Genomic DNA, 27,199 nt, shown 5'->3' with positions numbered 1-27,199 from the left:
AGTTGCAACACCACTGAATCCATTTCACCGAGCTGAAGATCATAATTTTTCATAATATTCATCGCCTTTGCTTTCCATCCCCATGATGCTAACCGCTCTTTGCTTGGCTGCTAATCATACAAACGTTAACGCATGCCTATTGTTACATAAAAAATGAGAAACCACCAAAAAGGGGGATATCAATAACCCAGACCAATAAAAACATCCAGTCCCAAACCAGATGGGGAACCCCAAGGTTCATCCGAACCCTTTCCTTCTCCACGCATTTGTATTAGACCGCCGCTATTACTCACCTACCAACCGTACCAATTCTATTGCTAGCGTTGCTTGAACAACGGATGGACCAACCCAGACGAAAAGAAAAAAGTCGCAACGACTGCCATGCCTACGGCCACCACCTCCGTTGCAAATTTTTCCTCCTACGGATCTGTCTATAATGCTAAGAAAAGAAAAGGAGCTATTCGGAATAAAAGTGACCACGTTCACGCAGCCCACTCCAAAACCTCCAACGCACACATCACCAGGACGAGTGTCGAAGGCAGGATCCTACAGCACGGTGTTAGCATCAAACCACCACACAGTCACAACCAGAGGGGGAAACAAACCAAATAACATAACTCTGAAACAGAATCCTCCCCATAACCCCCTCATAAACCCCATTGATCTGGCAAATCTGCGCCAACTGCAACGCGGACGGCGCCCCCGTCAAAAGGAAGCACACCACCACAAAGATCGGGTCGTCCAAGATGCTGACGGGCACATATTTGGCAAACAGGGCCAAAATAGGCGCCATAATCAACGTCGGCAGCAGCATCCTGCTGATCAAACTGGCAACCAGCAGCTTCTTGCCGATCTCCTTCTCCTCGGGGTCAACAGTCTCATGGTTTTGCGTATTCCGAGCCAGGTTTGCACCCAAGACAACCAGGATCAAAGGGACGGCAACACCGGCCGATGACCGGAGGGCAGCCGTGACCGACGTCTTCACAAAGGTGTCGTCCTTAAAGAACAACTCTTGAAGGTCTTTGATCGACGCAACCAGGATGGCGAGGAGCATGGCCCAGAGAGGAGGGTTCATGAATTCCCAAAGGAAGTTGTAGACGCGTTGGCAGACGGAGTAGATGCCTGAGAGAAGTGTCTGGACGGGACGGGGGAGCGAATGGTACGTCTTGCGGGAGATGTCGCAGATGTAGTTGGTCACCCGGGCTTGGTATTTCCTCGTGGCCCGGCCGATGCGCACAGGAAGACCCTTGACACCTTTAGGAGTCTCAACCTCATCGTTGTTACGAATTCGAGGAAAGGACAAAATCCGGTTAAGATCTTCTTCGTTGCCTTCGAGCTGGTTAAGAGTGCCGTTGGCACCATCAACACAGTTGCCGGTGGGTTTCTTCCAGGCATCGTGGCCCTCATCATCCGACTCGTGAGGTGAGTGTCTCGAGGATCCAGCAACAGGTGTTCGACCGGCAGGTTCGTAAACTGCCGAATCATCCGTATGAGTTGGGCTAGAAGGCCGTTCGATGCCTACGGTGTCTGGGTGAACACCCACGAGAAGACCCTGTGTCTCTGATGATCCATCGGGCGAAAGCGCGCCGTATCTACCCTCCTCGACAGTCTCATCGGCATATTCGTCATACTTGTCCTTTGGCGCCAAAAGAACATGGTAACCCCAACTCCATCTGACTAGCTGCCCGAGTTGCTGGAAAATCATGAGGTACAAGATACCTCTTGCGGCAACCTCCTCATCATTATCATCTTTTATCCTGTCCCAGTGAAGACCCTTAAGTGTCTGCGAAAGAGAAATAACCAGAGAAATCGGCAGCGAGTTTGAGTTGCCGAACACGCCCATGGCGGTGACAAAGTTGGAGGCGCGACGGTTGAAGCCAAAGCATTTTCCCACCACACGAGAGACAAAATACGAGACTAGTGTTTGAATAACAAAGATGATGGGGATGACGCCGAGTTCGACGAGCTTCTCGGCATTTAATTGGGAGGCGAGCTTGGTGAAGACTACACATCAGTTAGTATCACACTCTCATTCACTGACCGTTTTGGAACAAATTGTTGGATGACATACTCAGGCATGGCGTGAATAGCATAACATTGAGGTTGGCTAGAAACTTTTGCTTGTCGGCATCAAAGTGACCTAGCCGCGCGATGACGTATCCTGGCAAACTGACGCAGACAACTTCGAGGACGGCGCCGAAAACGAGAAGGACTAGGTGGTCGAGTGGTGGATGCGAGTCGTGGGACGATGTGAGAATAGCAAGCGGCGAGGAGCCTGTTAGTGTTATTTGATTGTCCCACGGCTCGCCAGCAGCCATCATGGCCGAGCGCAACGCCGTGGGCGCCCGAAGTTCAAGAAAACCCATCAAAATAGTTGGTCGCCTTGGTTCGATACTCGGAGGTGATTGTTGATGAAGACGGAGAAAGGAGAACGGCAGAGGAGAATGGCCGTTAGAAGGTACGGAACGGCGGATGTAAAGCTATGGGAGGTTGTGGGTACGCGTGTGTGCCGAGTAATTAACGTATGGGTGTGGTAGCTGATATGCGCCTGTGCAGATCGGTGTCGGCTTTGATGGAAATGTCGGCCAGACGACTCCGTTGGTAGGATAGTGAAACGGTAGGCCGCAATATTGGAGATGGAAAACTACCAAAAGATCAAAGGAGGAGAGCTGTGATGAGAGCCAACGTGTAGTAGAGGAGTTTTCAATAAGGACGGAATTGGGCTACCACTATGATAAGAAACCTGGTCGGCCTGCCCTGGTCCTTTGAAATGACGAGCCTGGCGTGCCTGGTCTGACCTCAGTTGGGGGGCCCATCGACCACCTTCGATAAGAAAAAAAGCTACTCGTTAATTGTTAGGAACAACCTCCTTTGTTTCAACAGCCGACCAATGATATCATGGTTTCCCTACTTCTCTCAGATGTGTTCCCAGGTTCCGGCTAACAGTGGATAACCGGCGCTGAGTGGGCCGGCGCTGGTTAGTCCGTGCCAGGGTCTTGTTAATCGCAAGCCAAGGACGCTGCGGCTGCTGGAGGGCGCCTGAAGAAGCAGCTGTGCCCCCGCGCAACGCACCACCTAAAGGCTATGACGTTAGGTAGAGAGGTGTGAAGCTTCTCTTGGCATCGTGCTCCTTCCCTACGCTGCGGTTGTGCTCTCTGAAGCTTCCAGGTTCGCGATAATGACAGGAAACGTGTTCGACCCTCAGCCTCTCGTTGGCTGCTTTCAGCTAGACCAATTGGCCCCCAGGGCTGGCACAGCATCGCCAAGGAAGACGTTGCCAGAGCAGGTGCGGTTGTGGAGCACTGAGTGATTTCAAGGTTCTAGGATCGTGGAGAGGAAAGCTTAATCGGAGTGTCGGAGTGTCAGAAGAATCTGTCATGTTTTGATTTTCCTGTGCTTTCGTACCTTCGGCAACGGCCGCGAAGGCAGATTGGACCACGACGGCTTCTGCGGATGGCTTTGACGACATCGAGCAACACCAATGCCCACAGCAGCAGAATAATTCGCCCAGGGATATGGTCCATGACGCACTTTGATGGGACTGTATCCATTTGGAGCACTCGCTGACACAACCGTGCTTCCTTCAAAACATAAACTGCGTCAGCATATTGAAGCCCTCGGGAAAATGTCGTCAGGAAAGTAGGTACCGTCATGGACACCAATTTTTGTGTCTTGAGTCATTTGTATTATCTCGACTATTAGAGTGTTTCGCCAGTCGGTGCGAAGGAGCCTAGATGCATCGATTATCTCCCAGCAATGCATATGCATCACAAGCAGTCGACATGCATAGTATCTGCAAGGGATCATGGACTTTCCACACCTTTGGATTCAATTGATGATCAAGGTGATTATGGATGCTGTTGCTGTCCAACACATCAGGTATCGACAGGAGCGACCACATAACAACGAGGCGCTCTCGCCACTCCTATCTGAAGGCGTTCAGCAACGAGGACACCTCATTGGCAGGCCTAGCGGGTGGTGGGAGAGAACAATGAAGCAGATTGCGGGTGATGCGGTAGCACCTCCCGCACCGCACCATCACAAGCCATATTCGAACAGGCGACTTGAAGGCGAACTTTTTACGTGTCGCTTCAATTAGTTTTGGGTATAGTGCGAGAGTGCCTGAGGCGCAGAGTCCTTTGGGCTTTGGTCAAACACCTCTCTGGCAGCAAGATCGACGACATTTCGACCGGGTTTGGCAATGCGATTCTAGACTCAATCACACATGTTCGCCTTTATGCATGCTGTGGCTCGTTTCAGACCGACGCAAGGAGAATACCATCTTGATTTCTGTGCTCCTTTGCAGACCCTCGTGATGGTCTTTCAGGCAGGGACCGCCAGTTTGAGCTTGGTGTGGCTTGTACAGATGAAGATCTTCTTGCCTTGGGCTTCCTTGGCTGTAACCGCCTTGTCAACGTCGGTGGCCTGCCACGTTATCTGATGCAATTCACCAGCCACACCTCGACGTCATAGCTTGCCTTTCCATCAGAGGTCACATATCCCCTGTTTTTTTTTTCTTTTTGATTTGATGCCGCTCCAGCATTCAGGGCATTTGACGAAGCTGCACAGTGACGGGGACGGACAGGCGACGCTTGTCCCAGACCAAGTTGCAATTTCTCGTATACCGCCTCTTGAAATCCACACTAGAGCACTAGAGCTTGACGTCCTTCTTCTTCTGCGCAAACAGGCGAAGAAGATGGAGCCGGCCATTCCATGGTTTTTGGAGCTGGCCAGTGCCCGGATTTGCCAGCGGTGGGGCTCTGGAGGTCGCTGAGCTTGGATTCTTGGCAGCGAACCAAAGTCAAACAACACAGCGGGGACCAAGGAGGGGCACTCTCCGCGGAGCAAATCGCCCTGCCCAGCCAGACACAACGCCCCTCAAAACTTTCCATCAGTCCCGCCAAAAAGATACCTGCCACTCCTAACATCACACCCGGAACTCGGTTTCAAGCGACTCGCAGGTCACTAGCAATTCATTCACAATCCTCAGTGCGCGGCCTCGCTGCGGAGACACACACCTGCAGCCCTTGTGCCTATCAGTGGCCAATCGCTTTGCTGCCCAAGGTACCGAGGACCTATAACTGCTTGGCTTGGTCATTGGCACCACCAGGCCAGCACTACCTGAGTGGGCATTTCAAGATCTCGATCCCACTTCCCCATCGCCCGCCCACGCCTGTCCTCCCTCATATCAACAATTCCTCTCTTTCTCCGGTTCCTAGTGCAACCTCAACCACACATTTCAACCTTGACTCCCTGAGCTTCACCCTCAACCAGCATATACCCCGCCACCTACAGTAGCCCAATGCTCGGTACCTGGTAGACTGCTTCATCATCGCAATCAACACCCACCACACCGAACCTGCCACCATGGCGGACGACAACCCCCGATCGGACCCGGTGACTCCAGACGAGTTTGCCATGAGTAGTCCGACCTCACCCGCTTCCATTGACGAGTCCTCGGAAGCCAGCACACCTCTTGACCCCCCCAGTTCGAGTTCTGATGCCCAGCCGGGCTTTGGATCGCCTTCCAGCGACCCACCCCGCCGTGTACCCTCTCTCAGAACGGTTTCCGATCCTCAGGGCAGCGCGCACATGAACCCGACCTCGAGTGTCGCTGGCATTCTCAACAATGCTAGGAGACCGCCACCAAGTGCCAACAGCCTGCCCATGGACATCATGGCAAGAGCACGCGCATTACAAGAGCAACGCATGGGTATGGCCCGGGCCAATGCTGGCGCTTCCCCTATGGGCGGCATGAGTCTGAACATGGGAGGCATGGGAGGGTCAATATCAGGAGGGCCGATGGGAGCGCAGATGGGAGGGCCGATGGGGGGACCGATGGGAGGACCGATGGGAGGACCGATGTCGGGTGGCTTATCAGGCGGGCTCAAGCTCCCCGGTGGCATGGCCCGACCCTTACCCCCTGGCTTTGCCAAGTCAGCTCCGGCTGTGCCAGGGACTGGTCCAAGGAAGCCTCTAAGCTTGAGCGAGAGGAGGGCCATGAAGATGGGGAATATATCAGAGTCAGGGACCCCTTCGCCAGCCGGTACACCCAAGCTGTCGGATATGAACCAGGGTGACGGGCCAAAACGGCCGTCTTTGAACGGAGAAAAGCACAGCTCGAAGCTTATGGACTTCAAGAATTACATCGACGCGGATAAGGGTTGGATCACCTTCGAAGGGGCGGCGACGATTACCCGCACGGGTGTCAACTTCGCCGGCGGGCAGACCTTTTCCATCTCTTTGGACGAAATCGACGTCATGGATGAACTCGGCAAGGGCAACTACGGCACTGTGTACAAGGTGCGCCATGCCCGACCAAAAGCACCACGCTTTGGGCAAGGCTTGTCCCATTTCAAGCCGCTTTCCCGCCAATCCTCTCTGTCCGAGGAGGACGCCTCCGCCGAGTCGCCATTAAGTCCAACCTCAAATAGCGGGCGGACCACCTCTGGTGTTGTCATGGCTATGAAAGAGATCCGACTCGAGCTGGACGAAGCCAAGTTTACGACCATTCTCAAGGAGCTGGTTATTCTCCACGAGTGTGTTTCCCCGTACATCATCGATTTCTATGGTGCCTTCTACCAAGAAGGTGCCGTCTATATGTGTATCGAATATATGGACGGTGGCAGTATCGACAAGATATATGCTGGCGGTATTCCCGAGAATGTCCTACGGAAAATTACCTATGCCACGATTATGGGTCTCAAAAGCCTCAAGGACGACCACAACATCATCCATCGCGACGTCAAGCCTACAAATATTCTAGTCAACACCAACGGACAAGTCAAAATTTGCGATTTTGGTGTCTCGGGCAACCTTGTGGCAAGTATCGCCAAGACCAACATTGGCTGCCAGAGCTACATGGCTCCGGAACGTATCAGCGGAGGCGCGATGGCTGGTGCTGCGGATGGCTCGTACAATGTCCAGAGTGATATCTGGAGCTTGGGCTTGACCATTATCGAATGTGCCATGGGAAGATACCCCTATCCGCCCGAGATCTCGAGCACCATCTTCAGCCAGCTCAGTGTAAGTTATTGATCGAACCCCAAGCTATTCTGGTGCCAGCATCTGACACTAACATCCTAACTCAGGCCATTGTGGAGGGAGATCCGCCAGACCTCCCCGACGAGGGCTATTCCGCCTCTGCCAAAGACTTTGTCCGCTGTTGTCTCAACAAGATTCCTGCCAAACGTCACACCTACCCCATGCTCCTCCAACATCCCTGGATCAAGGCCCTCGGCAAGCCCGAGACCATCACAGAGGATGCCGAAGCCGAAGATGCGGCCGCGGATGACGAACTGGCGGACGCAGCGGGTGCGATGAGCATTGCCACCCCCTCAGGTCACATAGGACAAGGGGACTATGAGGTGGCCGAGTGGGTGAATAGTGTTTTGGACCGCAAGAAGAACGGGCTGCTGGGTGATTTGGCAAACAAGCCGGCTTTGCACGCTGCACCGCTTGATGCGGTGAGTCCTGCGGGCAGTCCAATGACTGGCGCTTGAGTCGGGTTATTCAGTGCGAGTAACAAACAGCCCCCTTTTTTTCGGTTCGATTGTACTTTTTATCTTTCTTGTCTTCACTTCCCTTCTCTTTTTCTCTGTGAGAGATTCAATTTTTTTGCTGGAGGAAAGCTTTTTACCCTTGCATAACACTATTGTTGGGCATTATTTGTCACCACTTCAAAGTCAAAGAAAGGGGGAGCGGCAATGGTTCTTGATCTTTGGTTCTGGGAGTGTGGGGATGACTGGAGTTTTTTTTCTTTTTCTTTTTCTTGCGTGTGTGCATGGAAAGCATGGAAGCTGGTTTCTTGAGGGGAAGGGGAATAGAAATGATCAGAGCATATACGGAGAGAATTTCTATTTTCTATATTTTCATACCTTTTCTTTCTCTGTCTTTGAATGTCTGTCTGAATGTGTTTACAAGATTGATGGTACATTCTTGTGCGTGGATTTGATATATGTATGATTAGTTTTGTTTGTTGAGAGTAGTGTTGAAGAAGAAATAGATGTTGATAGGATGATTGCACACGATACATTTGGAACTAGGGAAGTACTCTCGATTTATCTTTCACTGTTGCTGCATATACTGTTTCCTATCGTTGTTGCGACTCTGTCTTCTCCCCTCGCCAGGCCCTCCCGAGAGTTTTTGATCTTTTGGCCTCGAACCGCCTCGTCCTCACCACATTGTACGCCCACAAAACAGCCGACAAACCGACGAGCATAGCGAGAGCAAAGAGCGGAACGACCAATGAAAATATAGTGAAGCCGTACGACGCGTCCTGGAAAGCGTCGCTCTCGGCCAGCCGGGTCGTCGAAAGACCGACCTGGGCGGCAGACAGGACGAGGACGATGTAAGCTATGACGGTGATGATCCAGGCCGAGTTGTCGCGGTAGAAAGCCCCGTAGGAATTCCAGGTGGCTACGAACCCGGTGGAGAGGGGACCCTGGAGGGCGAAGAAGATGAGGTTCAGCCTGTTGAGCCTCAGCTCGCCGTAGATGAATCGGGGGTTGACGTGGGCGTACAAACGGTTGGCACCGTCGCCGGCGAGGACTTCGCGGACTAGCTGGCGCCATTGGGGCCAGGTGATTTCTGATGGGATGAGGCGTTTGTCCTTGGCGATGAGGAAGTCGTTTTCGTAGGCTATGAGGGCGATGTAGGAGAGGAGGAATCCGAGGGCGCAGCTTTTAAGGCGGGGGTGGGGGCAAGGGGATGGGCCAGCTTCTAGGGGTTGTCGGGGGAGGCATTGGGAGCAGGAGAGGTAGCTGGTCCAGAAGTGTGGGTTTAGAAGGTAGCGCGGTAAGGGCTTGAGGTAAATCCGGCCTGAGCCCCAGACTAGGTGGGCTTCCATTCGTTCGATGACGGTGATCTCTCGCCCTAGGGCTAGCTGGTAGTGGAGAGGGCGAGGCGGGACGGGCCGCCCTGCAAGCCACAGTAGGTGGATGATCCCATGCAGCCTCTTGACGTTTATCTCCTGGGCGATGAGGTCTAACTCGGGGGTAGCTGGGGCCCGCAAGTCGTCGGGATCAGCCCGATACGAGGCAGGAAACTGGTCAAGAAGCCTGTTCCCGTCGTCTTGAACGTTTTCCTGATTTGTCTCTAGAATATTGCACGTAAAGGGCGATGCTGGTAAGGGCGCCATGGCTGCGACTCTTTGCTGCGGCTCTGGCTTGAAAGTTGTAAGATTTAAGTGTTAAGTGAACATCCCATCGTCGCTCACCTTGGTGTGTGAGCTGTGATGGCAGAGATCAGGGTCAAGGGTTGGTCATGGAGGATACGATATGAACTGCGAATGAAGTTGAAGTTTAGCAAAACAATGTGTAGCTGACGATGTATATGAGTTGGGGAACGGGCTGTCCACGTCTTCAGAAAGATGAGCGGCTGCCAGCCCAGCATCCATGCTGCTTACTCCGTACCTCACCTTCCTACCTAAGCGCCAGCCTTTTTCAGGCACTCAGCTGGCTTGGCGCAAACGTGGAGAAACATCAATGCTACACTGAGAAAAAGGGTGAAGTCGTGCGGCACATAATGCTTAGGGGCTGCAAGTTAATTATATCACTCGTGTTACCATGTTAGGTTGTCAGGCACTGCTTCAATGCCTAGCCTTGTTCGGTGATGGTGGATGACTGTATCGTGTATTGACTGGTCATACTAAGGTAAGCCCACCTCGGGTTGATAAAGGGTGACCTATCCCGCTCCTCCGAGCTTTCCTACTCCAATTCAGTACAGATCAAAGATGGGATAGGCAGAATATCTCACACTATTTCGTCAAGTCCCACGTCTAATATCACCTTCAACCTATCCCGGCAGACACAAGCTGCACCACACAACCCATCAAAAATCATGGCATCCTCAGCAACTCCGGCCACACCAACACTGCCCAAGTCAAGCTCCCCCTACATCATAGAGAAGAAGCCAATCGCCTGTGGCAAGTACCAAGGCCTCGGTGTTCTCACTTACATCGACCCAAGAGACAAAGACGAAGTGATCCGAGAACGGGACTTTGTCTTCCTCCGCAATTACCCTGACCTGCATCAGCCAGTCGGGATGCTGGTCCCCAACATCTACAGAGACTCCCGGGGCAGGTGGTGCACTATCCTGGTTCAGCAGTTCCGCCCCCAATACGAAGCCGACACGATCGAGTTCCCAGCTGGCTTTGTAGGCCGCCGCAGGGCCGAGACGGCAGAGCAGGCTGCTGTGAGGGAGCTGGAAGAGGAAACTACCAAGACAGGCTTGGTGATTAGGCCAGCGAGCCCTCCGTTGACCTCGGAGCCGGTGCCTATTGCTGCGAAGCTCAGCGCAGTTTTTGTTTGTGCGAGAGATAAAAATGGGGAGGAAGAGGGGCAGCAGAGGTTGGATAAGGGAGAGTTTACGGTTGAGTGGGAGGTGCCATTGAGGGAGTTGGAGACCAAGCTCAATGAGCTGAGAGATCAACACGACGTTGTTGTTGATCCGAGGGTCTGGATGTTTGCTATGGGAATTCGTTATGCACAGGAGCTCGAATTGTAGGGTATTGCGTGGTTAATGGGCCGATTTTACCGTTACTGTATTGCACTTCGGAGGGATCTGGGGTCATGAAGCTTGTTCTTTGGTAGCTACTCCTGGGGACAGCCTCATATCTAGGCTAGAAGCCCAGTGTTTTGACACAGCCATCATGCTGCTTTAGTCGTATCCCACTACCAGCTTCCTTGTTGATAAGAGTCCTCTTCTTCACCGGTCGTGGGGTAAGGGTTCCCATCGCCGCCCTGACTCAAGGAGTCCACATCAACATCGTGATCGTCGTCCTGTAGCCTCAGCCTGCCGATTTGGTCCTCGAGTTCGGGTTCTTGCTGGCCAAAATCGCTACCAATACGCTGCTGCTGCTGCCGTTGTTGTTGTTGTTGTTGTTGTTGTTGTTGTTGTTGTTGTTGTTGTTGTTGTTGTTGTTGTTGTTGTTGTTGTTGTTGTTGTTGTTGTTGTTGTTGTTGCTGCTGCTGCTGATGGAGGTAGCGCCGGTTCTCTCTCTCCTGCTCAATGATTTCCAATGCCAACCCTTCCTCTCGCTCCGCAGAGATCTGCAATTGCCTCTGAATAAAGACAGCTCTATTCGCCAGTAGCTTTATGCACTCGTCGTGCCCCTCTTCCAGCGCCACTTCTAGAGCGGTGCCCCTGTTGGGGCTTATGGTCATGATGTCCGCCCCATGCTCCAGCAGCAGCTTCACACATTCATAGTCACCCACCAACGCCGCAGCCATGAGAGGTGTATCACCATCTAAATCAACCATGTTTACATCCGCACCCGCCTGGATGAGCTGTACAATGTACTCAGCAGGTAGCGAGGCCGCGGCGTAAACAAGCGGGCTCCCGTGGCCTGGTCCACCAACCACATTGAGTTCGATTCCCGGAGCGGCGAGAAGATGAGGTAGAATTTTGGGCTGCATCGATGCCACGATGATCGGATACTCGTATCGCCCGCCGCCTTTGTTTGGGTCTGCGCCTTTGCTGAGCAGATACTCCACGACTTCTTCGTGCCCGCAGTCACATGCTGCTTGAAGAGCGGTGCCGGATGAGTGTTGGACGCTGAAATGGTTGATGTCGGCTCCGTAGTCAAGGAGCAGCTTGACAGCGGCTAGATGGCCTTGCTCGGCCGCGGCTTGAAGAGCCCAGCCGGAATCAGATGTGACAGTAGCACCGGCCTCGAGAAGGGCTTGCACAATAGGCACATTTCCATCATCCGTGGTGACTCCGTCATTTGCAGCAGCAGTGAGCGCATTGCCAAATCTATGTAGCTTCTTATTAGCATCGGCGTGGAACGAGGGGCAGATGATAGTGTCTTACAAAGTGCCTTCCGCGTTTGGATCAGCACCCATCCTCAAGAGAGCCTTGACGGTATTCTCCTTCTCGTTATCGGTGGCCGTATATAGGCATTTGTTGAGGATTTCCTGGTTGATCTGGCCTTGCCTATGCCTCCATATTTCATCTAGCACGTCTTCGAGGCTTTCGACGCTTGTTGAGGCTTTCTCAAAGACGTCGTTGCAGTCCAGCATATCTTGCGAGTGGCGCAAAAGAAGCTTGGTGACATCCCAGTTTTCTTCCTCAAGAGCGGCCTGGAGGGACTTCTGAAAGGTGTCCTGACCATGCTCGTTTTCGAACAATAAAGACACAATCTCGACGCGGCCGGATCTGGATGCGAGGACGAGAGCCTTGCTATACTCCTCCTCACTCAGAACCTCGTTCCCGGCGTCTAAAATGGTTTGGAACATGGACAGGTCCGAAAACAGGGCTGAGAGCGCAAGAGGCGGCGGCCAGTCAGAGGCCTCGTGTTCATGCTCTGGGTAGTTCAGTTTGGCTTCGTGTTCGATCAGCAGCTTTACCGCATCGCTGTTGCCGGACAGAATAGCCGCGTTGATGACTGGACCTATGTCAACATCGATTGAATTGACATTGGCCCCTTTACTGATGAGCTTCTTCATCACGAGAATCTTGCCGCGCGCGGCGGCCATCGAAAGAGGGGTACATGCTGAACTGTTTTTGCCGGCGTCATCGAGTTTGACACTCTTGACCTCAAGCAGCTGCTCGATGATGTCTGCCTTGCCGAAGAGGGCAGCCAGGTGGAGCTGTGTGCTATGTTAGTCGTTTTTTCCCAAGAACTGGAGCAGGTTGAGGGTTCGAAGAAAAACCTACGGGTGCGTTGTCATACGTATCGTATTCGTTCACTTCCTTATCATACCCTGCCTTGAGCAACGACGCGACCAGTCGAGGAAACCCAACCGATGCGGCCACATGTAGCGCTTTCAGGCGCTTATCGACGACCAAGCCGTCAAAGGCGCCTGTAAGCCTCTCAAACTCCGTCAGCCACAAGTGGCGAATCTCCGAGTCTGGCTCCCAGAATGCCTTTTCCAAGCTGAGCCTTTCCGCGATATCTCTGGTGGCCTCACTCGCATGCTGTAGCCAATATCTCGTTGCATACGGCAGAATTGGTGCTTGCTGAGGTGTATCCGGTGCTTGGGCAGTTGAGTCCAAGTCGGTACTCTCATCATCATCGAAATCGAACTCGATCTCTTCATCTTCAGTATCATCACCGATATCAGGAGCCCCGAAAGCACCAGGACCGGCAGCAGTGACGGGCCCTTGCATGGCAACTGGCTGGTGTTGAGTCTGTTGACTCTGGCTGGACGTAGGAGACTTGGCAACTATTGTGGACTGAAGTGCTGCAGTCAAGTTATCCATGATATGCGAAAAGCATCGCAGGGCAAGAATTCCGTGCTGGAGCTGAATGGCATCCTCGGGGAGATCGAGAAGCTTGTTGGAGTTCTTGTGGAGGTGCTTTTTGACATCGGCGTTGACGAAGCCGATCCGAGCCTCGTCACCGGACTTTCGAAGCGTGAGTAAGGGTCTGCACTTTTGTATCGTCTTGAAAAGTTCCTCCTTGTGTTTTGCTTCACTAGCTGGCAGTCCGGCAAGCACTAACAGCTCACTCTCCGTGGGATCTTCGTATGTCAATACAAGGGCGCGGAGGAGCTCCTTGATGGCATCGAGGCCTTCCTCGTTTGGTCTGAGTATCTAAGGTGTGTTGACGAATCAGCATTTGATGGTCATTTTCATTCTAGGAATAACGCACCGATCGCCAGGCATGATCCAAAAGTGTCGCAAAGTCTTGCGGCACACGCTCTAGCATCTTCCGGACCTTGATATCATTAGACTCGGCCGGAAGCGCTGCTAGCTGCACAATCGCCACGTCAATCCACTTGGTGCTCTCGGCACGGTTCCCAATAACACTGCCGGCGAAGTAGGTGATTGCCTTGTTGTAGCCTTTCTGCTCACGCAGACCGTCGACCTTGCTCCAGGCATGTCGCTGCAGTTCGAGTTTAACTTTGTCTCCATACTTTTCTGAATCGTTGAGATTGATCTGGCGAACCACATCGCTTGATCCAAGCACTCCTCGAATGGATATCCTGTCCCTGGTTGCGAACAGCCACTTGGTACGGACGCGCTTGTCAGCTTGGAGCTGAGGTGAATCGATGAGCGACTGCACGAAGGATAAGAGCTTCTTGGTTGAGTCCTCCTCCTCTGGGAGCTCGTGGAGGTTGCAGATGACGAAGTACACAGTTCCAATAGTGCTCTCGGTGAGCATGTCTCGCAGACTCTGGCAGAGGTTCTCGATGCCGAGCGCGGTGCTGTTGTAGCTGCCGTTGCTGCCGTTGCTGCCGCTATGTTCGCTCGGGGCCCTGGAGATGAACTGTTTGGCATAATTGGCAAGAGTGTCTTGTTGAAGGCAGAGTTGCCGGAGCAGAGATTTGACCACATCCTCGGCCGTGCAAAAGTCAGGGACTTGGTCGCAGAAGAAGTATGCCAACAAAGTTGGAGCCCGGTCCGAGGATTCCATCTCCTCCTTGCAAATTGCCGACTCGACGCTTTTGACCACGGCTGTGGCAGCAGGCGTTTTCCCTTTCCCCTCCCCACCGTAAATCCAGAGAAAGTCGTCGGTTTTGCTCTTGCTATCCATCCAATCCTGAAATTCCGGCTCTGAGAGGATCCATGAGTCAGAAGCGAGCCGCTGTGAGAGTGATCTGAACTTCTTTTGCACGTCAGCGCCGTCGAGGGCATCAATCACGGCTTTGTGTGTTTCTGGTTTGATGCTGAATTGGCGCATGCAGTTGAAACGACCTTTGGCGTTGCGCGCTGCGCTATGAACAATACTCTTCAAGGCTGCTCGCACCAATTGGTACTGTGAGTCTTTGCAGCTTTCAAAACGGACAAGATCCCTGTGTGTGCGTGTCAGCCCGGTCTCGGATGCTCCAGGCAGAGTGGCCGACTCTCTGCCTACGAACTCCCGATATTCCTGGATGCCTGATGTTAGCCTATACCCCTTACATTCCAGGCCCAACCGAAGTACCATTACTCACTCTGAGCTTGAGCTTCTCCAGGGTTGAGATAGGGAAGTCAGTAGGAGCCAACTTCTCCATCACCTTGTCCCAGCGTGTCTCGTTCTGCTCCCAGAAGCAATGGAGGTCGACTTTTTGGCCAAGCTTCATGGCAGATCGTACAAAATCATGCTTCAACTCACGCAAATTTTCGTTCCCTGGCGTCAGCAGGTCAAGAAGCTTGGATGTGATGGCCTTGCCTGTGTGCTCGTTGAGCTTGGTCCATTCTGTGGCAATGTCCGCAACTGGAGCACCACCGAAAGGTGTACCGAATGTCAAGATTCCCACAATTCCCTCGTACACATCGGGAAATTTGTCGCGGCGCTGTTCGGCCAATGTCAAACCCTTGGCCGCCACAAGACCTCCCATGCTGTGCCCAATCAATACGATTGGCCGACGGCGGCATTCCTTGGGCTCCTAGGTATTTTGGTCAGTGGACAGGAAGGAACATCTGAGGTAAACATCACCGTACTTCTCTCCGCTGCTTCAGGCTGACAAGCATGGTATCTGCAATATTGCTCATGTATTGCCTAACCTTGAAGGTACCCTGATAGGCCGAGGCGTAGTGGTAGAGCATGATGCGGGCCTGTGGAAAGTCCTTCTTGATACCCTCTTTATCCTTCAGCCAGTTGAAGCTTTTTTCGTCCTTCTCGTCCCACATCCAGCTCTTAACTGGGTTGGCACCAAGGCCAGGGATTGCCACGATGCTGTTTTCGGGTTAGATACTCTATCTCCCTATTGAACAAGACTGAAATGAACGGAGGGGTTTCATACTCTATGTTGGCATCTTCAGGGTCAACAAGAACGTTGACCTCTGTGACGATTGTTGGTTTGGTGGCCATTTCAGGTAAACAACGTCAGGTATCAAGTTTGAAGCTTTGCGTACGCTATGTCTACGTCAACTTTTATCCCTGAGAATGTGGAAATATAGCAAAGAATGAGGATTAGCCCTTGTAAATGTAGGTATTTTAAGGCCCGGTTAACGTAGATAAGGTAGGTATCTTGATTTATGTCTACACATTGGGCTTTCAGCCGCAATGGTCCCCGAGCCGCAATGGTCCCCGAGCAGCAAGCCAAGACGGCGGCACGCCTCAATGGGTTGCATCAACCAACTATAACTGCCTGCTTCATGTTCAGCTTCCTATCTCGGTTCTGTCCAACGTAAGCACAAGGTCCCATACACCATCCTCGCTGACCTGCAAGCTACCTACCTTAAATATTGACGGATGCAGCTTCGTCCAGATAGCTTTTGTCCACAAGACTGGAATTCCACATTTAATTCTTTGAGGGCCGTCTTGTACGCGATTAGTTCTGGGCTTTGAACAGACCAAACTGAAGACTTTTCTCCGAAACTCTGAACGGGGAAAGAACGCGGGAAAATCAGGTCTGTCGCCCGAAATTTGGCCATTGCTGCTGACCTGGCCACTTCAAGCTCTGCCTTAGAAGCCGCAAGGCTCTGAAGTCACCTACCGCATCAGCCGTCGCAAAGATATTGAGGCTGAACGAGAAGTAGCGAGCCAGGAAAGAAAGAACATCCTGAGAGATAACCCAGTGCTTGGGAGGTTTATCTTGAGAAGTGTTGTTTCTGACCAATCAGACTCCACAACACCAACCTCAACAACCGACAAACACCACTTCCACAATCCCTGAGCAGAAAAGGATTATCAATATACTCAAAAATAACATTAAAAGTAAGATAAAAAAGAAACAAAGAGCAAAAAACATACAACACCGAGGATTCCCCAGTGGACACCCACCTGAGTACTAGTTCGGCTCTCACATTGTTATTATTTGAGGTTTTCGAAGCTCAAAAAGTAGAGAGGAAGATGCCCATAAACGGACCTTCAAGATCTTGTTGTTAAGAAGTAAAATCCTGTGCCTCCTTGTAACGGCGTAGTATACCGTTCAAAACACCGTTATACCAGCGCCACTTCTTTAAATAAAGTTTTGCAAAATGGGATCTTGGGAGATTTCTTTACCTCTTCTGTTAACTTACCTAGTGTGTCACCACCATCACCATCACCACCACCACCACTATGACCACCAAATATTATTACCTTACCTACATTATCGCGAACATGCCTCGACTTATAAAAGCCCAAAGTCCTATTGATGCAGTAGACAGCCGCACAAGGGCCTCGCTTCTTCTAGAAAAATACTTATCAAAGCCTATTCCTGCTTTTGTACCTGTTGCTTCCAAAACAGAAGAAGCTGGAGTTAGGGCATAGCAAGACTTTAAATGGTTAGTAACCTCTAACTGTCAACCTTGACTGAGGCCAGAGCCTGTGCTTAGGTAATGGCGTGATGCAGTGCCGGATTACGATATGACAGAAGCTTAGATGGAGTTCTGTAAAGACAAAGACGAAGCTAAAGTCATTATGCGTGCCTATCTCGACGAGAGAGTCAGTTTATAGTAAGAACGTCTTACATTAAGAGAATTCAAAACCGAGATTATATAACCGATATCTATCGTTAAAAGTACTATCTCGATCTAGAAAAGTATTATTTTTATAGTAGATTTAAAGGTTTTAGTATTATAGCGAATTAAAGACCTAGCAAATAAATATAAATAGAGATTAAGATAGGTAAATATTTCGAAAATAAGTGTATTAGGATCTAAACTAGTTACCGATGTTTTAAGGATAAGGATTCTATAAAATATTATACCTAGTAGTATTATATTTAATTAGTTATAGTAGATTCGTATTAAATTAAGCGAGGAGTTAAAACTATTTAACCGTTTTAATTTCGAGAAAAAATCTTTTATATTAACCGATATTATAGTACTTTTCGATACGTTTTGGACCTAGCTAACCGGTATTAAGTATACTATAAAGTAGAGAGTAGCGTTCTATATTACCTTTCTTTTTATAGGCTTTAGATTCCGTCCAAGCTCTATTATATCTTTTAAATATTATTAGATTCATATTCGATATATACGAAACCCTAGTAATCTAAAATATTATATATTATATATGTTGAAATAGGTGCTATTGAGGCCTGTAAATATGGGCTTAAATAGCTATCGGCGCAGTACACTGAAAGCGAAGAAGACTTTGACTGCAGCATTCGACAGTTGCCGTGGCATTGAAGGAAGGAGGATTACAGGGGCGGCGCCCTGTAATATATAGAAGAGAATTATTGTAATATAGGCTTGTGAGGCACTAATGAGTGTGGTGAACTAGTATATTAATTGAACCTTATAGACTAAAAAATACCACAGTGGATAGGGTGTGAGGCAGAGGTCTTATAGGCCATCGGTGCTTTATTTACTTCCCGAGGGTAACTTCGTTTCCGGGCCTAAACGCGCGTTCCCGGGCCCGAACGCCCGCTAAATACGCTAACCAAATTGTCACGGTTCTGGAAGACAGTGGGGCCACGAGGGACCAATCAAGACTGGACCGCGCCGTCGAGCGGGGCTCACGGTCCAGAAGGGCAACGGACCAATAAGATGGGGACCGGGGACCGCGGTGGGGCTCACGGTCCACGGTCCGGCATCGGCCAATCAGGAGCGGACCGAGGACCGTCTGTAAGTCAACGGTCCACGGTCCACGGGTCTATATATACGGAGGAACTGGCCGGCGTAGATAAACAGTTCTGTAGTATGCAATTCAAGCTTGTATTTACGGTATCTAGTGTTTACATTGAGATATCTTATTGTGCACTATTTAGCTACACCGAGCCACGATTATTCAGAAGTACCTTCGACCAATATCCCTTTCAGAGGTTCTAGATAGGGGTTCGTCACACGTTATATACTCACTTTAACTCTATTACGGATAAGTTAAAGACGTCTTTTTACTACTATAGCCGGACCTAAGAATATTTAGATAGGAGGCGTCCCGCCTAGCCCAGGCGGCGAGGGACCTTCCACCAGCACCAGACCTGCACTTACTACTATAGAATAGGTCGTTAAACGCCTTAAGGAGCTTAAGGAAGAGGCTTAGTAGACCCAGAAGCAGATTATCGCTATCACGACCGTACCTAAGTTAACCGTTAAGTTCCTAGCACTAGAGCGCTATAGAAGAGGAAAGGCAGAGCTTAGAGGATTTTTAATTTAGCTTAAAACCTATTTTCGTTATTATTTAAACTAATTTATTAACGAAAAGTTAAAAGTAATCTTCGCGGCTACTAGACTTAAGGATAGGGCTCTCGTATAGTTTAAGCCTATCCTCGATAACTATTATAAACAAGAGCCGGAGGATTAAAAGAAGATTACCGTAAAATACTTCGAGAGCTATCGTATCTTTAAGACTAAGCTTAAGGAAGTATTTAGGGAGTACGATAAGGTAAGGCGCGCGTAGAAGAGGCTCGTAAATCTACGCTAGACGCGTTTAGCGGCTAATTACGCGGTTCTATTTAAAATCGATAGCCTACGTAATATTATTAACGATAAGGGGTTAATATAGCTCTTTTATAACGGCCTTAAGGAAAAGGTAAAGGATAAGTTATATAAGGAGTTAAAGCCTAATACTATTAATAAATATATTACTATAGCTATTCGGATCGACAATTAGTAATTTTAACGGCGTATAGAGAAAAAAGGTAGTAAAGGTTACTATAGTAATAATAATAATAAAGGATATTTCGGCAATAACCGTTTTAACGATAAATAAAAGAGAAAATACTTTAGTACTAATTACTTTAGTATTATATATGTAGGACCGATAAAGGTCGACGCTATATAGTAATAGAGACTATAAAGCCGGAGCTAAGGTAAAGATAACCTTAAATATTTTAACTATAGTAAGGTAAGATACTTTAAAAAGGACTATAAGGTACTTAAATAGCTCGGATAGAAAAAGGAAATCGTATTAATTACTATATTAAAAGGACCGAGGGTTATAAAAGTAATAACTATCGGGTACTAGTAAGGTAAAGTAGTAAGCTCCGAGGAAAACTTTAATTAGTACGCCGAATAAAAAAATATAAAGTTCTAGGAAATAAAGGAAGTCCTAAAAAGGTTAAAGACGGAATACAAGGAAAGAGATCTTTAAATATAGGTATTATAGGATTAATTAGTATAAATCGCTACGGAAGTTACTACGGAAGTCGCTAAAGATAAGGGTCTTACGTAAAGATTTATTAAGTAAACGATACTAAAAAGGTAATATAATAAATACGAAATTATTATTTTATAAAATATATTATAGCTTATAAAGCTCTTATATAAAAGCTAGGAAAAGTATTAGAAAGGTAGGAAGGTTATTAATATTAGAATTACGAAGTTACTAAAGGATATACTAATACCTATATAGTATATACCCTATAAGGGAAATACGGTATAGCTTTATTTTAAATATCCGGAGTATTAAAAAGTACTTTAGTTTTAGTATATTATATACGGATATATAGAATATTATTAAAGTAAGTCGCTATACGGTTACTAGCCGGTACGTAAGGTAAGTAAAGAAGGTAAATTATAGCTAATTAAAAGGACTATAGCCCGATAGGAAAAGGCTTAATAGAAGGACTTAAATAATTACGTTTTATAAAAGGTTTAGGACCCGGTTAAATTAAAGGATAGCCTTTAGGTTATATAAATCGCATTAAGGTATACGAGATACTACGTCGAATATATAAACGGTTAAAATATAAATAATAATATACGTTTATAGGAGGAAATAATACTAGGATAGTACCTAAGCCTAAACTACGCTATATACCTACGGAAAAAGGTTAAACGATATTATTAAGCCAAAACGCTTAAGACTAAATAGAAAAACCGTTATCGAATATAAATACGAAAGAATATTAAAAACGGAAGATAGAAGGAAGCTAGGCAGGTATAGTTAAAAAATTTCGTATTACTAAATAACCTAGGGCAGGAAAACGCTTTTAAATAATATAACCGCTTAGAAAATAACTTACGGCCTTTCGCGGGGGCCGTTAACCTTTAACGGACTATAAACGATATTTTCGAAAGTATTAGCGTAAGGTAAAGGTATAAAATAACGACCCGGCGCTCGTTAATAAGGTTATTACCGTATAGAGAAAAAGTAAAAAAAATAAATACCTTTAGATTATTATACGATAAAAGGATCTCTAAATAATAATATTAGTAAACGGTAATACGGAAACGAATTTAATTTCGCTATAGTTCGTATACTAAGCCCGTATACTATAAAAGAAAAAGAAAAAATAAATAATTATATAAAGTTTATTTCCTACGCAAAAGGTCTATAAGGAAACACTACCTTTAAATATTATAATCGAAAGAAAAATAATATTAGTTATATTTAATATTATAAATATAGGACCCTCGAAAGATATAATCCTGGAGCAACTATAATATAAAAACTATAATTTAAATATTAATTAAAGGGATAGTAATTACTTACAACTAAAAGAGTTTTAAAAGTATTTAACTAACGATAGAAGATTAAGAGCACGTATAGAGCAAAGTATAGGACAAGTACCTTCCACAGTACTACCGTAAGGAATATAGGAAGTAATAGTATATTCTATCGATATAGGCGGTAAAATCGAAGAAGTAAGGTTAACGACGTTAATAAAGATATCGGAGGTTAATAAATACGCTTACTATAATAACGTAGAGAAAAGTAAAAAAAAGGCGGTACCAGTAGAATATCGAGAATACTTAACCTTTATAGCTAAGTATTTAAAAGGGCTTCTAAAGCGAGGACCGTAGGATTACGAAATTAAATTAAAAGAAGGAGCTAAGCTATAGCTATTTAAAGTTTATTATACTAATAATAAATAAAGTAAGGAGTTACGGAAATACTTAAATAAAAACTTAAAGAAAAAATATATTAGGGAATTTATATCGCTAGTAAAATACTTTATATTTTTTATACCGAAAAAGGACGGTAGTTTACGACTATATATAGATTACCGGTAACTAAATAACGAGACGGTGAAAAACAGTTACCCGCTACTATTAATATCTAGGTTACGGAGTTAACTAGTAGGGGCGCGATACTTTATACGCTTAAATATACCTATTAGGTACGTCTATATACGGATTAAAAAAGGAGACGAATAGAAGATAGCGTTTTATATACCCTATAGTTATTTCGAGTATTTTATAATACTATTCGGGTTAATTAATATACCTATAACGTTTTAATTTCTTATTAATTATACTATATAAAAGTACTTTAATAAGATAGTAATATACTATCTCGACGATATTTTTATTTACTTACGTATTTTAAAGGAATATAAGCGATACGTACGAAAGATATTCGACGCGCTATACGGAGCCGGACTCTCCGTTAATAAAGAAAAGAGCGAGTTTTACGTATAGAAGATAGTATATTTAGGATATTTAATATTATTAAGTAAGGTTCGTATAGAACTTAGGAAAATTATAGTAGTTAAAGACTAGTTTACGCCGTAGTTATAGATATACATTAGGGAATTCTTAAGGTTTATAAACTTTTATTAGATATTTATCTGGGGTTACGTAGGTATTACGAGGCTATTTAATTACTTAATTAAGAAGGACGTGGAGTTCCGGTGGGGGTAGGAAGAGGAGCAGGCTTTCCAGGAGCTAAAAGAGGCTATTTTAAAGGACCTAATACTTAAACTGCTAGACCCTAATCGATTATTTAAGGTCGAGGTAAATATATTAGACTATACTATTAGTAAATAGCTAGGGTAGCGAGACGATAACGGTAAACTATATCCGGTAACCTTCTTTTTAAAGAAGTTTAATAGAGTACGTTAAAATTACCTAATCTACAATAAGGAACTATTTACTATTATCGAAGCGTTCGAGGAGTAGAGGCTATATTTTAGCGGTATTAAGTATAAAGTATAGGTCTATATAGATTATAAGAATCTACGGTACTTTATTATTACGAAGGTCCTTAACGTACGGTAAACACGATAGTTAAAGTTTCTCTCGAAATTTAATTTTTAAATTAATTATAAAAAGGGTTCGGAGAACGCTAAGGTAAACGTATTTAGCCGGCGAGCCGACTACTATAAGGATATACCTAGGGAGTTATTACTATTATTTAAAAAGGCGTTAGATAGTACCTTTAAGTATTTACTATAGCCGTGGATAGAGTATTATATAGTGTATCGCGAGAAGGCTACTTTTAGTAAATACTAAAGGAAGTTAAGTAACGATATTATAGAGTAATACTAATAGGAAGAGCTAAAGCTATAAGGTATCTAGAAGGATAGTTAGGGAAGATTATAGTATAAGAACCGAGCGTATATAAGGCTAGGTAATAGAATAGTATTAGTAATAGAGATCTACGTATCGAAGTTCGGAGGATATATAGGTATTATTAAAATTATAGAAAAGATTAAGTAGTATTTCGACTAATTAAGGATTAAGGACGACGTTAAAGAAACTATTTAGTTATACTATATATACGAAAGAATAAAGGTTACGAGGTATAAGCCTTATAGATTTCTAAAGCTATTACCGGTAATAAAACGGCTATAAAGTTTAATTATAATAGATTTTATTATTAAATTACTAAAGTTTAAAGATATAATAACCGGCGTTAAGTATAATAATATATTAACGGTAGTCGATAAGTTTACTAAATAAGTATACTTCCTACCTTATAAAAAGACTTAATTAGTAAAATAATTAGCGGATATAATACTATAATATATTATATTAATATATATATAGTTAAAGGAGTTTATTATAAACCGCGATACTAAATTCGTATTAAAGTTCTAAAAAGCGTTAATAACGAGGCTAAAGGTAGTAAGTAAAGCGTCTTCGGCTTACTACCCTTAAACGGACGGTTAAACGGAACGGCTTAATTAAATTATAGAATAGTATTTACAGAATTATATTAATTTCGAATAGGACGATTAAGTTAAACTATTACTTACGGTATAATTAATATATAATATATTATTAATTAAAATAATTAAAACTATACCGTTCTTCGCGAACTTCGGTTATAAAGCAAACCTACGGTAGAAACTTACGGTTAAAGTACCTAGAGCTAAAGTTAAAGTAAATAAAATATATATACTTTACGGTAAGCTTAAGTAAAAATTAGAGTTTATAAGGGAAAAAATACGGAAATACTATAATATTAAAAGGCTCGAAGGACCTCGTTTTAAAGAGGAGGATATAATATTCTTTTCTATATGTAATTTACGTACTAAAAGACCTAGTAAAAAGCTAGACTATAGAAGAGTAAGACTATTTAAGGTTAAAAAGAAATTATCGGAAACGGTATTCGAATTAAAGTTACTTAGTATAATACGTTTACGGTTATATACCTTTTATATCTTACTTTTAAAACCCGTACTATATATAAGTAAGGCTAATATATAGGTAATAGCGGAGGACGAAAAAGAAAAGTATAATATAGAAAAAATACTAAATTTATAGTTTAATAAAGGCTAATTAAAGTATTTAGTTAATTAGTTAGGATATCTGGCTATAGATAACTTATAGGAACTATAAATATACCTTAACTACCTAAATAAATAAAAAGAATTCTATTAACGATATCCGGACCAATTAAAACCTAAATAAGTAAAAAGACTCGGCTCCGGCTTATAGCTAGATAGCTATAAAACGGAGCTAAAAGAACCTCGACGGAAGTCGAACCCGCGCCTTCGACGTAATAATCGACGTACTATATACTATACTACGAGGTTAGAAAGTATAAATAGGACTAAATATAAATAATACTACGCGCCTTAGGTACCTTAGGAAGTGGAAGGCGCGCCACTAGCGGTATCTAGCGCGGTTAGGAAGGAAGGACCGGCCACGCTAGGATCGAAGGAAAGGTCGGAGGGCTAGTCTAGGCCTAAGGAAGGATCCAGGGCGTAAGGAGACCACGGAACGGTATTCTGGACGGCGTCCGGCCGCGCAGGAGCACCCGGCGAAAAAGCAGGAGGCGCCGTAGCGGCAAACTGCGCTACCTGGGCATCCTCCTCCTAGATACCCCGCGCGAAGAGGCGCTCTTTACGCACGCGAAAAGAATAACGTATTCGTTTTACCCGGATAAGCTAGGTAGTTAATTGCGAGAGTTAGTTTTCAAGCTCTTATTCCTCACGCTCGAGTCTATCCTGCTCTTCTATCGTTCGGGTTACTATAGAACGGTCAATTACGGTATAGGAAGAAAAGGAAGATCTACCTACGGGCAGAGCCAACATCAGATCCATCATATAGGATCTTACGGCGCACGCACTCGGCGCACCGTAAGGACCTAGGGGCCATAATACAAGGGGATTCGGCGGTAAAACAGGTAGAATACGGCATTACGGCAGAACCACGGCGGCGGATTCGGGAGGAAAGGGCAGAGGCCTGTTCAGTCTTACAATAACGTTTCTACACACGGTTAAACATAATAAAGGTAAGGAAAAAAGGGGAGGAAAAACCTACGATATAGTTGGCAGTGGAAGAAGACTAGGCCGCAGGGGCTTCGGCCTAGAGAGGGAGCATCATATCACGGTTCTGGAAGACAGTGGGGCCACGAGGGACCAATCAAAACTGGACCGCGCCGTCGAGCGGGGCTCACGGTCCAGAAGGGCAACGGACCAATAAGATGGGGACCGGGGACCGCGGTGGGGCTCACGGTCCACGGTCCGGCATCGGCCAATCAGGAGCGGACCGAGGACCGTCTGTAAGTCAACGGTCCACGGTCCACGGGTCTATATATACGGAGGAACTGGCCGGCGTAGATAGACAGTTCTGTAGTATGCAATTCAAGCTTATATTCACGGTATCTAGTGTTTACATTGAGACATCTTGTTGTGCACTATTTAGCTGCACCGAGCCACGATTATTCAGAAATACCTTCGACCAATATCCCTTTCAGAGGTTCTGGATAGGGGTTCGTCACACAAATATAAGGTTAAGGGCCACGTTACAGGCCACGTTACGCTACCGTTTAACCACTGCAGGGCACTAGCCTTAGCGCTCGGCTTTCCGGAACCTCGGATTGCTTCCGGAGGCCGAGCTTCCGCTCCAGTAACCGCAGTCCCTAAACACTGCTGATTCAAGCCATCGTATTGCCTCTGAGGCTCTGTAATATACAGGGTTCAGATACACTATAAAATCCACAAATAAAAGCTGTATTTTAACAAATAAATTTATCTTTTTTACTAAACGACCTTCGTTAATCGTAATAGCTTTACGCGATATGATCGCGATTAATATTATTTAAAAGAAACATTTAATTAGCTTATATACTATTTACTCTACCTTAATTTCCTAATTAATAGCGCGGAGGAATAGAGTAGCTATACTGCGAGACGCTATGATCTTTAATACGCCCCAGGAAAACCAAGCACAGTTACTAGTATAAGGATCTAACTAATTAAAATACAAGCAATACGTTTAGCCCGATACTTACTCTATAAATAGCTTTATTATCCTGGAAATACTTATTTGAGATATATTAATAAGAACTATAGTAAGAACTTCGAAACTTTATATAACTACCCCGAATATAAAAGGCTAGGCCTAAAACATATATTAATCGAATATCGGGATATATAGGTAGAGCAGACAGTGCTTTGTTATCAACAGCACGGGCAGACTGGTGTCATTATAGACCTAGATGATTTTAGAAAATCTAAGCGAGAGAAGCGAAAGAGAGATGTAGAAGACAACGAGGAGCCTGTAGCAAACCGGTGAAACGTGATTTGGAAGTTTAATGATTGTGGTAGGGGACGGGGTGCCACTCCTTGAGGACTCTTCAATGGCAAATCTATGTTATTCCTCTATCCTGTATATAAAAATTGCATGTATTGAATTTGTGCGAAGATGTATGCTTTCCAGTGGTTGGCTTTTCAATGCTCGTGTTTGGGTTGGTTACACAGTGGATACCAGGTGGTACTTAAACTGCGGCTTCGCCCACCTTTGCTGCAACAATTTCCCCTTCTGCCTTTCGCTCCGCCCGCCACTCCAGCCTTCAATCCGCCCTTCGATCCGCCCGCCTTTTCACACTTCATCTCGCTCCGCCCGCATTATACTTTATTATAAGAATCAAGCTCGATCTTCGAACCACATCGTTTCCCTTCAATCATGGGGGTCTTCGCTGGAGCAATGCAGTCATCTCGTTGTTCATTTCCCAGCTTTTCCCGGCGCTTCGTCAGAAAATCAAACGTCAAAGACGTTGTTTTCCGTTGACAGAAAAATAGCTGGTTCAGCGATTATGGCGGTTCCAATGGCGTGGCCAGTAAACTCAAGTGTGCTGATTAGCGAGCGCGCAATTCATGGAACTGGGTGGACAGTAACGCCAGCCCAACTAGTCTCCCCGCTGTGGGACCAGGGTTTTGCTGAGATTCGAACCTCTGTTTACCCCCGCTCAGTATCGCCAAATCGACACCTGACA

General features: G+C 46.2%; 7 protein-coding genes across 7 annotated transcripts; 2 read left to right on the top strand and 5 right to left on the bottom strand.

Annotated features, from left to right (window-relative positions):
• Positions 1–22: 22 nt before the first annotated feature.
• QC764_115330 (uncharacterized protein) lies at positions 23–2,366 on the bottom strand (the record flags this gene model as incomplete). Its single annotated transcript, XM_062942783.1, has 3 exons — positions 23–546; positions 606–2,004; positions 2,072–2,366. 3 exons carry the CDS (start codon positions 2,364–2,366, stop codon positions 483–485), a joined length of 1,758 nt encoding a protein of 585 aa, XP_062805791.1. The 3' UTR covers positions 23–482.
• Positions 2,367–3,226: 860 nt separating this feature from the next.
• QC764_115325 (uncharacterized protein) lies at positions 3,227–4,262 on the bottom strand (the record flags this gene model as incomplete). Its single annotated transcript, XM_062942782.1, is given in 3 exon segments — positions 3,227–3,391; positions 3,406–3,581; positions 3,648–4,262. The coding sequence occupies 3 exon segments, from the start codon at positions 3,805–3,807 to the stop codon at positions 3,227–3,229; spliced, it is 501 nt and encodes a 166-aa protein (XP_062805790.1). The 5' UTR covers positions 3,808–4,262.
• A 1,105-nt stretch (positions 4,263–5,367) lies between these two features.
• wis1 (MAP kinase kinase Wis1) lies at positions 5,368–7,502 on the top strand (the record flags this gene model as incomplete). The annotated part of the gene is given in 3 exon segments (XM_062942781.1): positions 5,368–5,869; positions 5,882–7,026; positions 7,092–7,502. 3 exon segments carry the CDS (start codon positions 5,368–5,370, stop codon positions 7,500–7,502), a joined length of 2,058 nt encoding a protein of 685 aa, XP_062805789.1.
• A 590-nt stretch (positions 7,503–8,092) lies between these two features.
• On the bottom strand, positions 8,093–9,139 carry QC764_115310 (uncharacterized protein; the record flags this gene model as incomplete). Its single annotated transcript, XM_062942780.1, has 1 exon — positions 8,093–9,139. The coding sequence occupies one exon, from the start codon at positions 9,137–9,139 to the stop codon at positions 8,093–8,095; it is 1,047 nt and encodes a 348-aa protein (XP_062805788.1).
• A 701-nt stretch (positions 9,140–9,840) lies between these two features.
• QC764_115300 (uncharacterized protein) lies at positions 9,841–10,506 on the top strand (the record flags this gene model as incomplete). The annotated part of the gene is made up of 1 exon (XM_062942779.1): positions 9,841–10,506. The coding sequence occupies one exon, from the start codon at positions 9,841–9,843 to the stop codon at positions 10,504–10,506; it is 666 nt and encodes a 221-aa protein (XP_062805787.1).
• A 167-nt stretch (positions 10,507–10,673) lies between these two features.
• On the bottom strand, positions 10,674–15,742 carry QC764_115280 (uncharacterized protein; the record flags this gene model as incomplete). Its single annotated transcript, XM_062942778.1, has 8 exons — positions 10,674–10,850; positions 10,902–11,757; positions 11,815–12,593; positions 12,661–13,521; positions 13,598–14,818; positions 14,883–15,317; positions 15,373–15,607; positions 15,675–15,742. 8 exons carry the CDS (start codon positions 15,740–15,742, stop codon positions 10,674–10,676), a joined length of 4,632 nt encoding a protein of 1,543 aa, XP_062805786.1.
• A 270-nt stretch (positions 15,743–16,012) lies between these two features.
• Positions 16,013–16,413, bottom strand: QC764_0017880 (uncharacterized protein; the record flags this gene model as incomplete). The annotated part of the gene is made up of 2 exons (XM_062940015.1): positions 16,112–16,413; positions 16,013–16,022 (listed from the first exon to the last, which is right to left on the bottom strand). The coding sequence occupies exons 1-2, from the start codon at positions 16,306–16,308 to the stop codon at positions 16,013–16,015; spliced, it is 207 nt and encodes a 68-aa protein (XP_062805785.1). The 5' UTR covers positions 16,309–16,413.
• Between the last annotated feature and the right edge of the window lie 10,786 nt (positions 16,414–27,199).

The sequence above is a fragment of the Podospora pseudoanserina genome, chromosome 1 (genome assembly GCF_035222485.1).
Source record: "Podospora pseudoanserina strain CBS 124.78 chromosome 1, whole genome shotgun sequence".
NCBI classification, from domain to species: domain Eukaryota; kingdom Fungi; phylum Ascomycota; class Sordariomycetes; order Sordariales; family Podosporaceae; genus Podospora; species Podospora pseudoanserina.
This window is presented reverse-complemented; position numbering and strand designations above follow the sequence as displayed.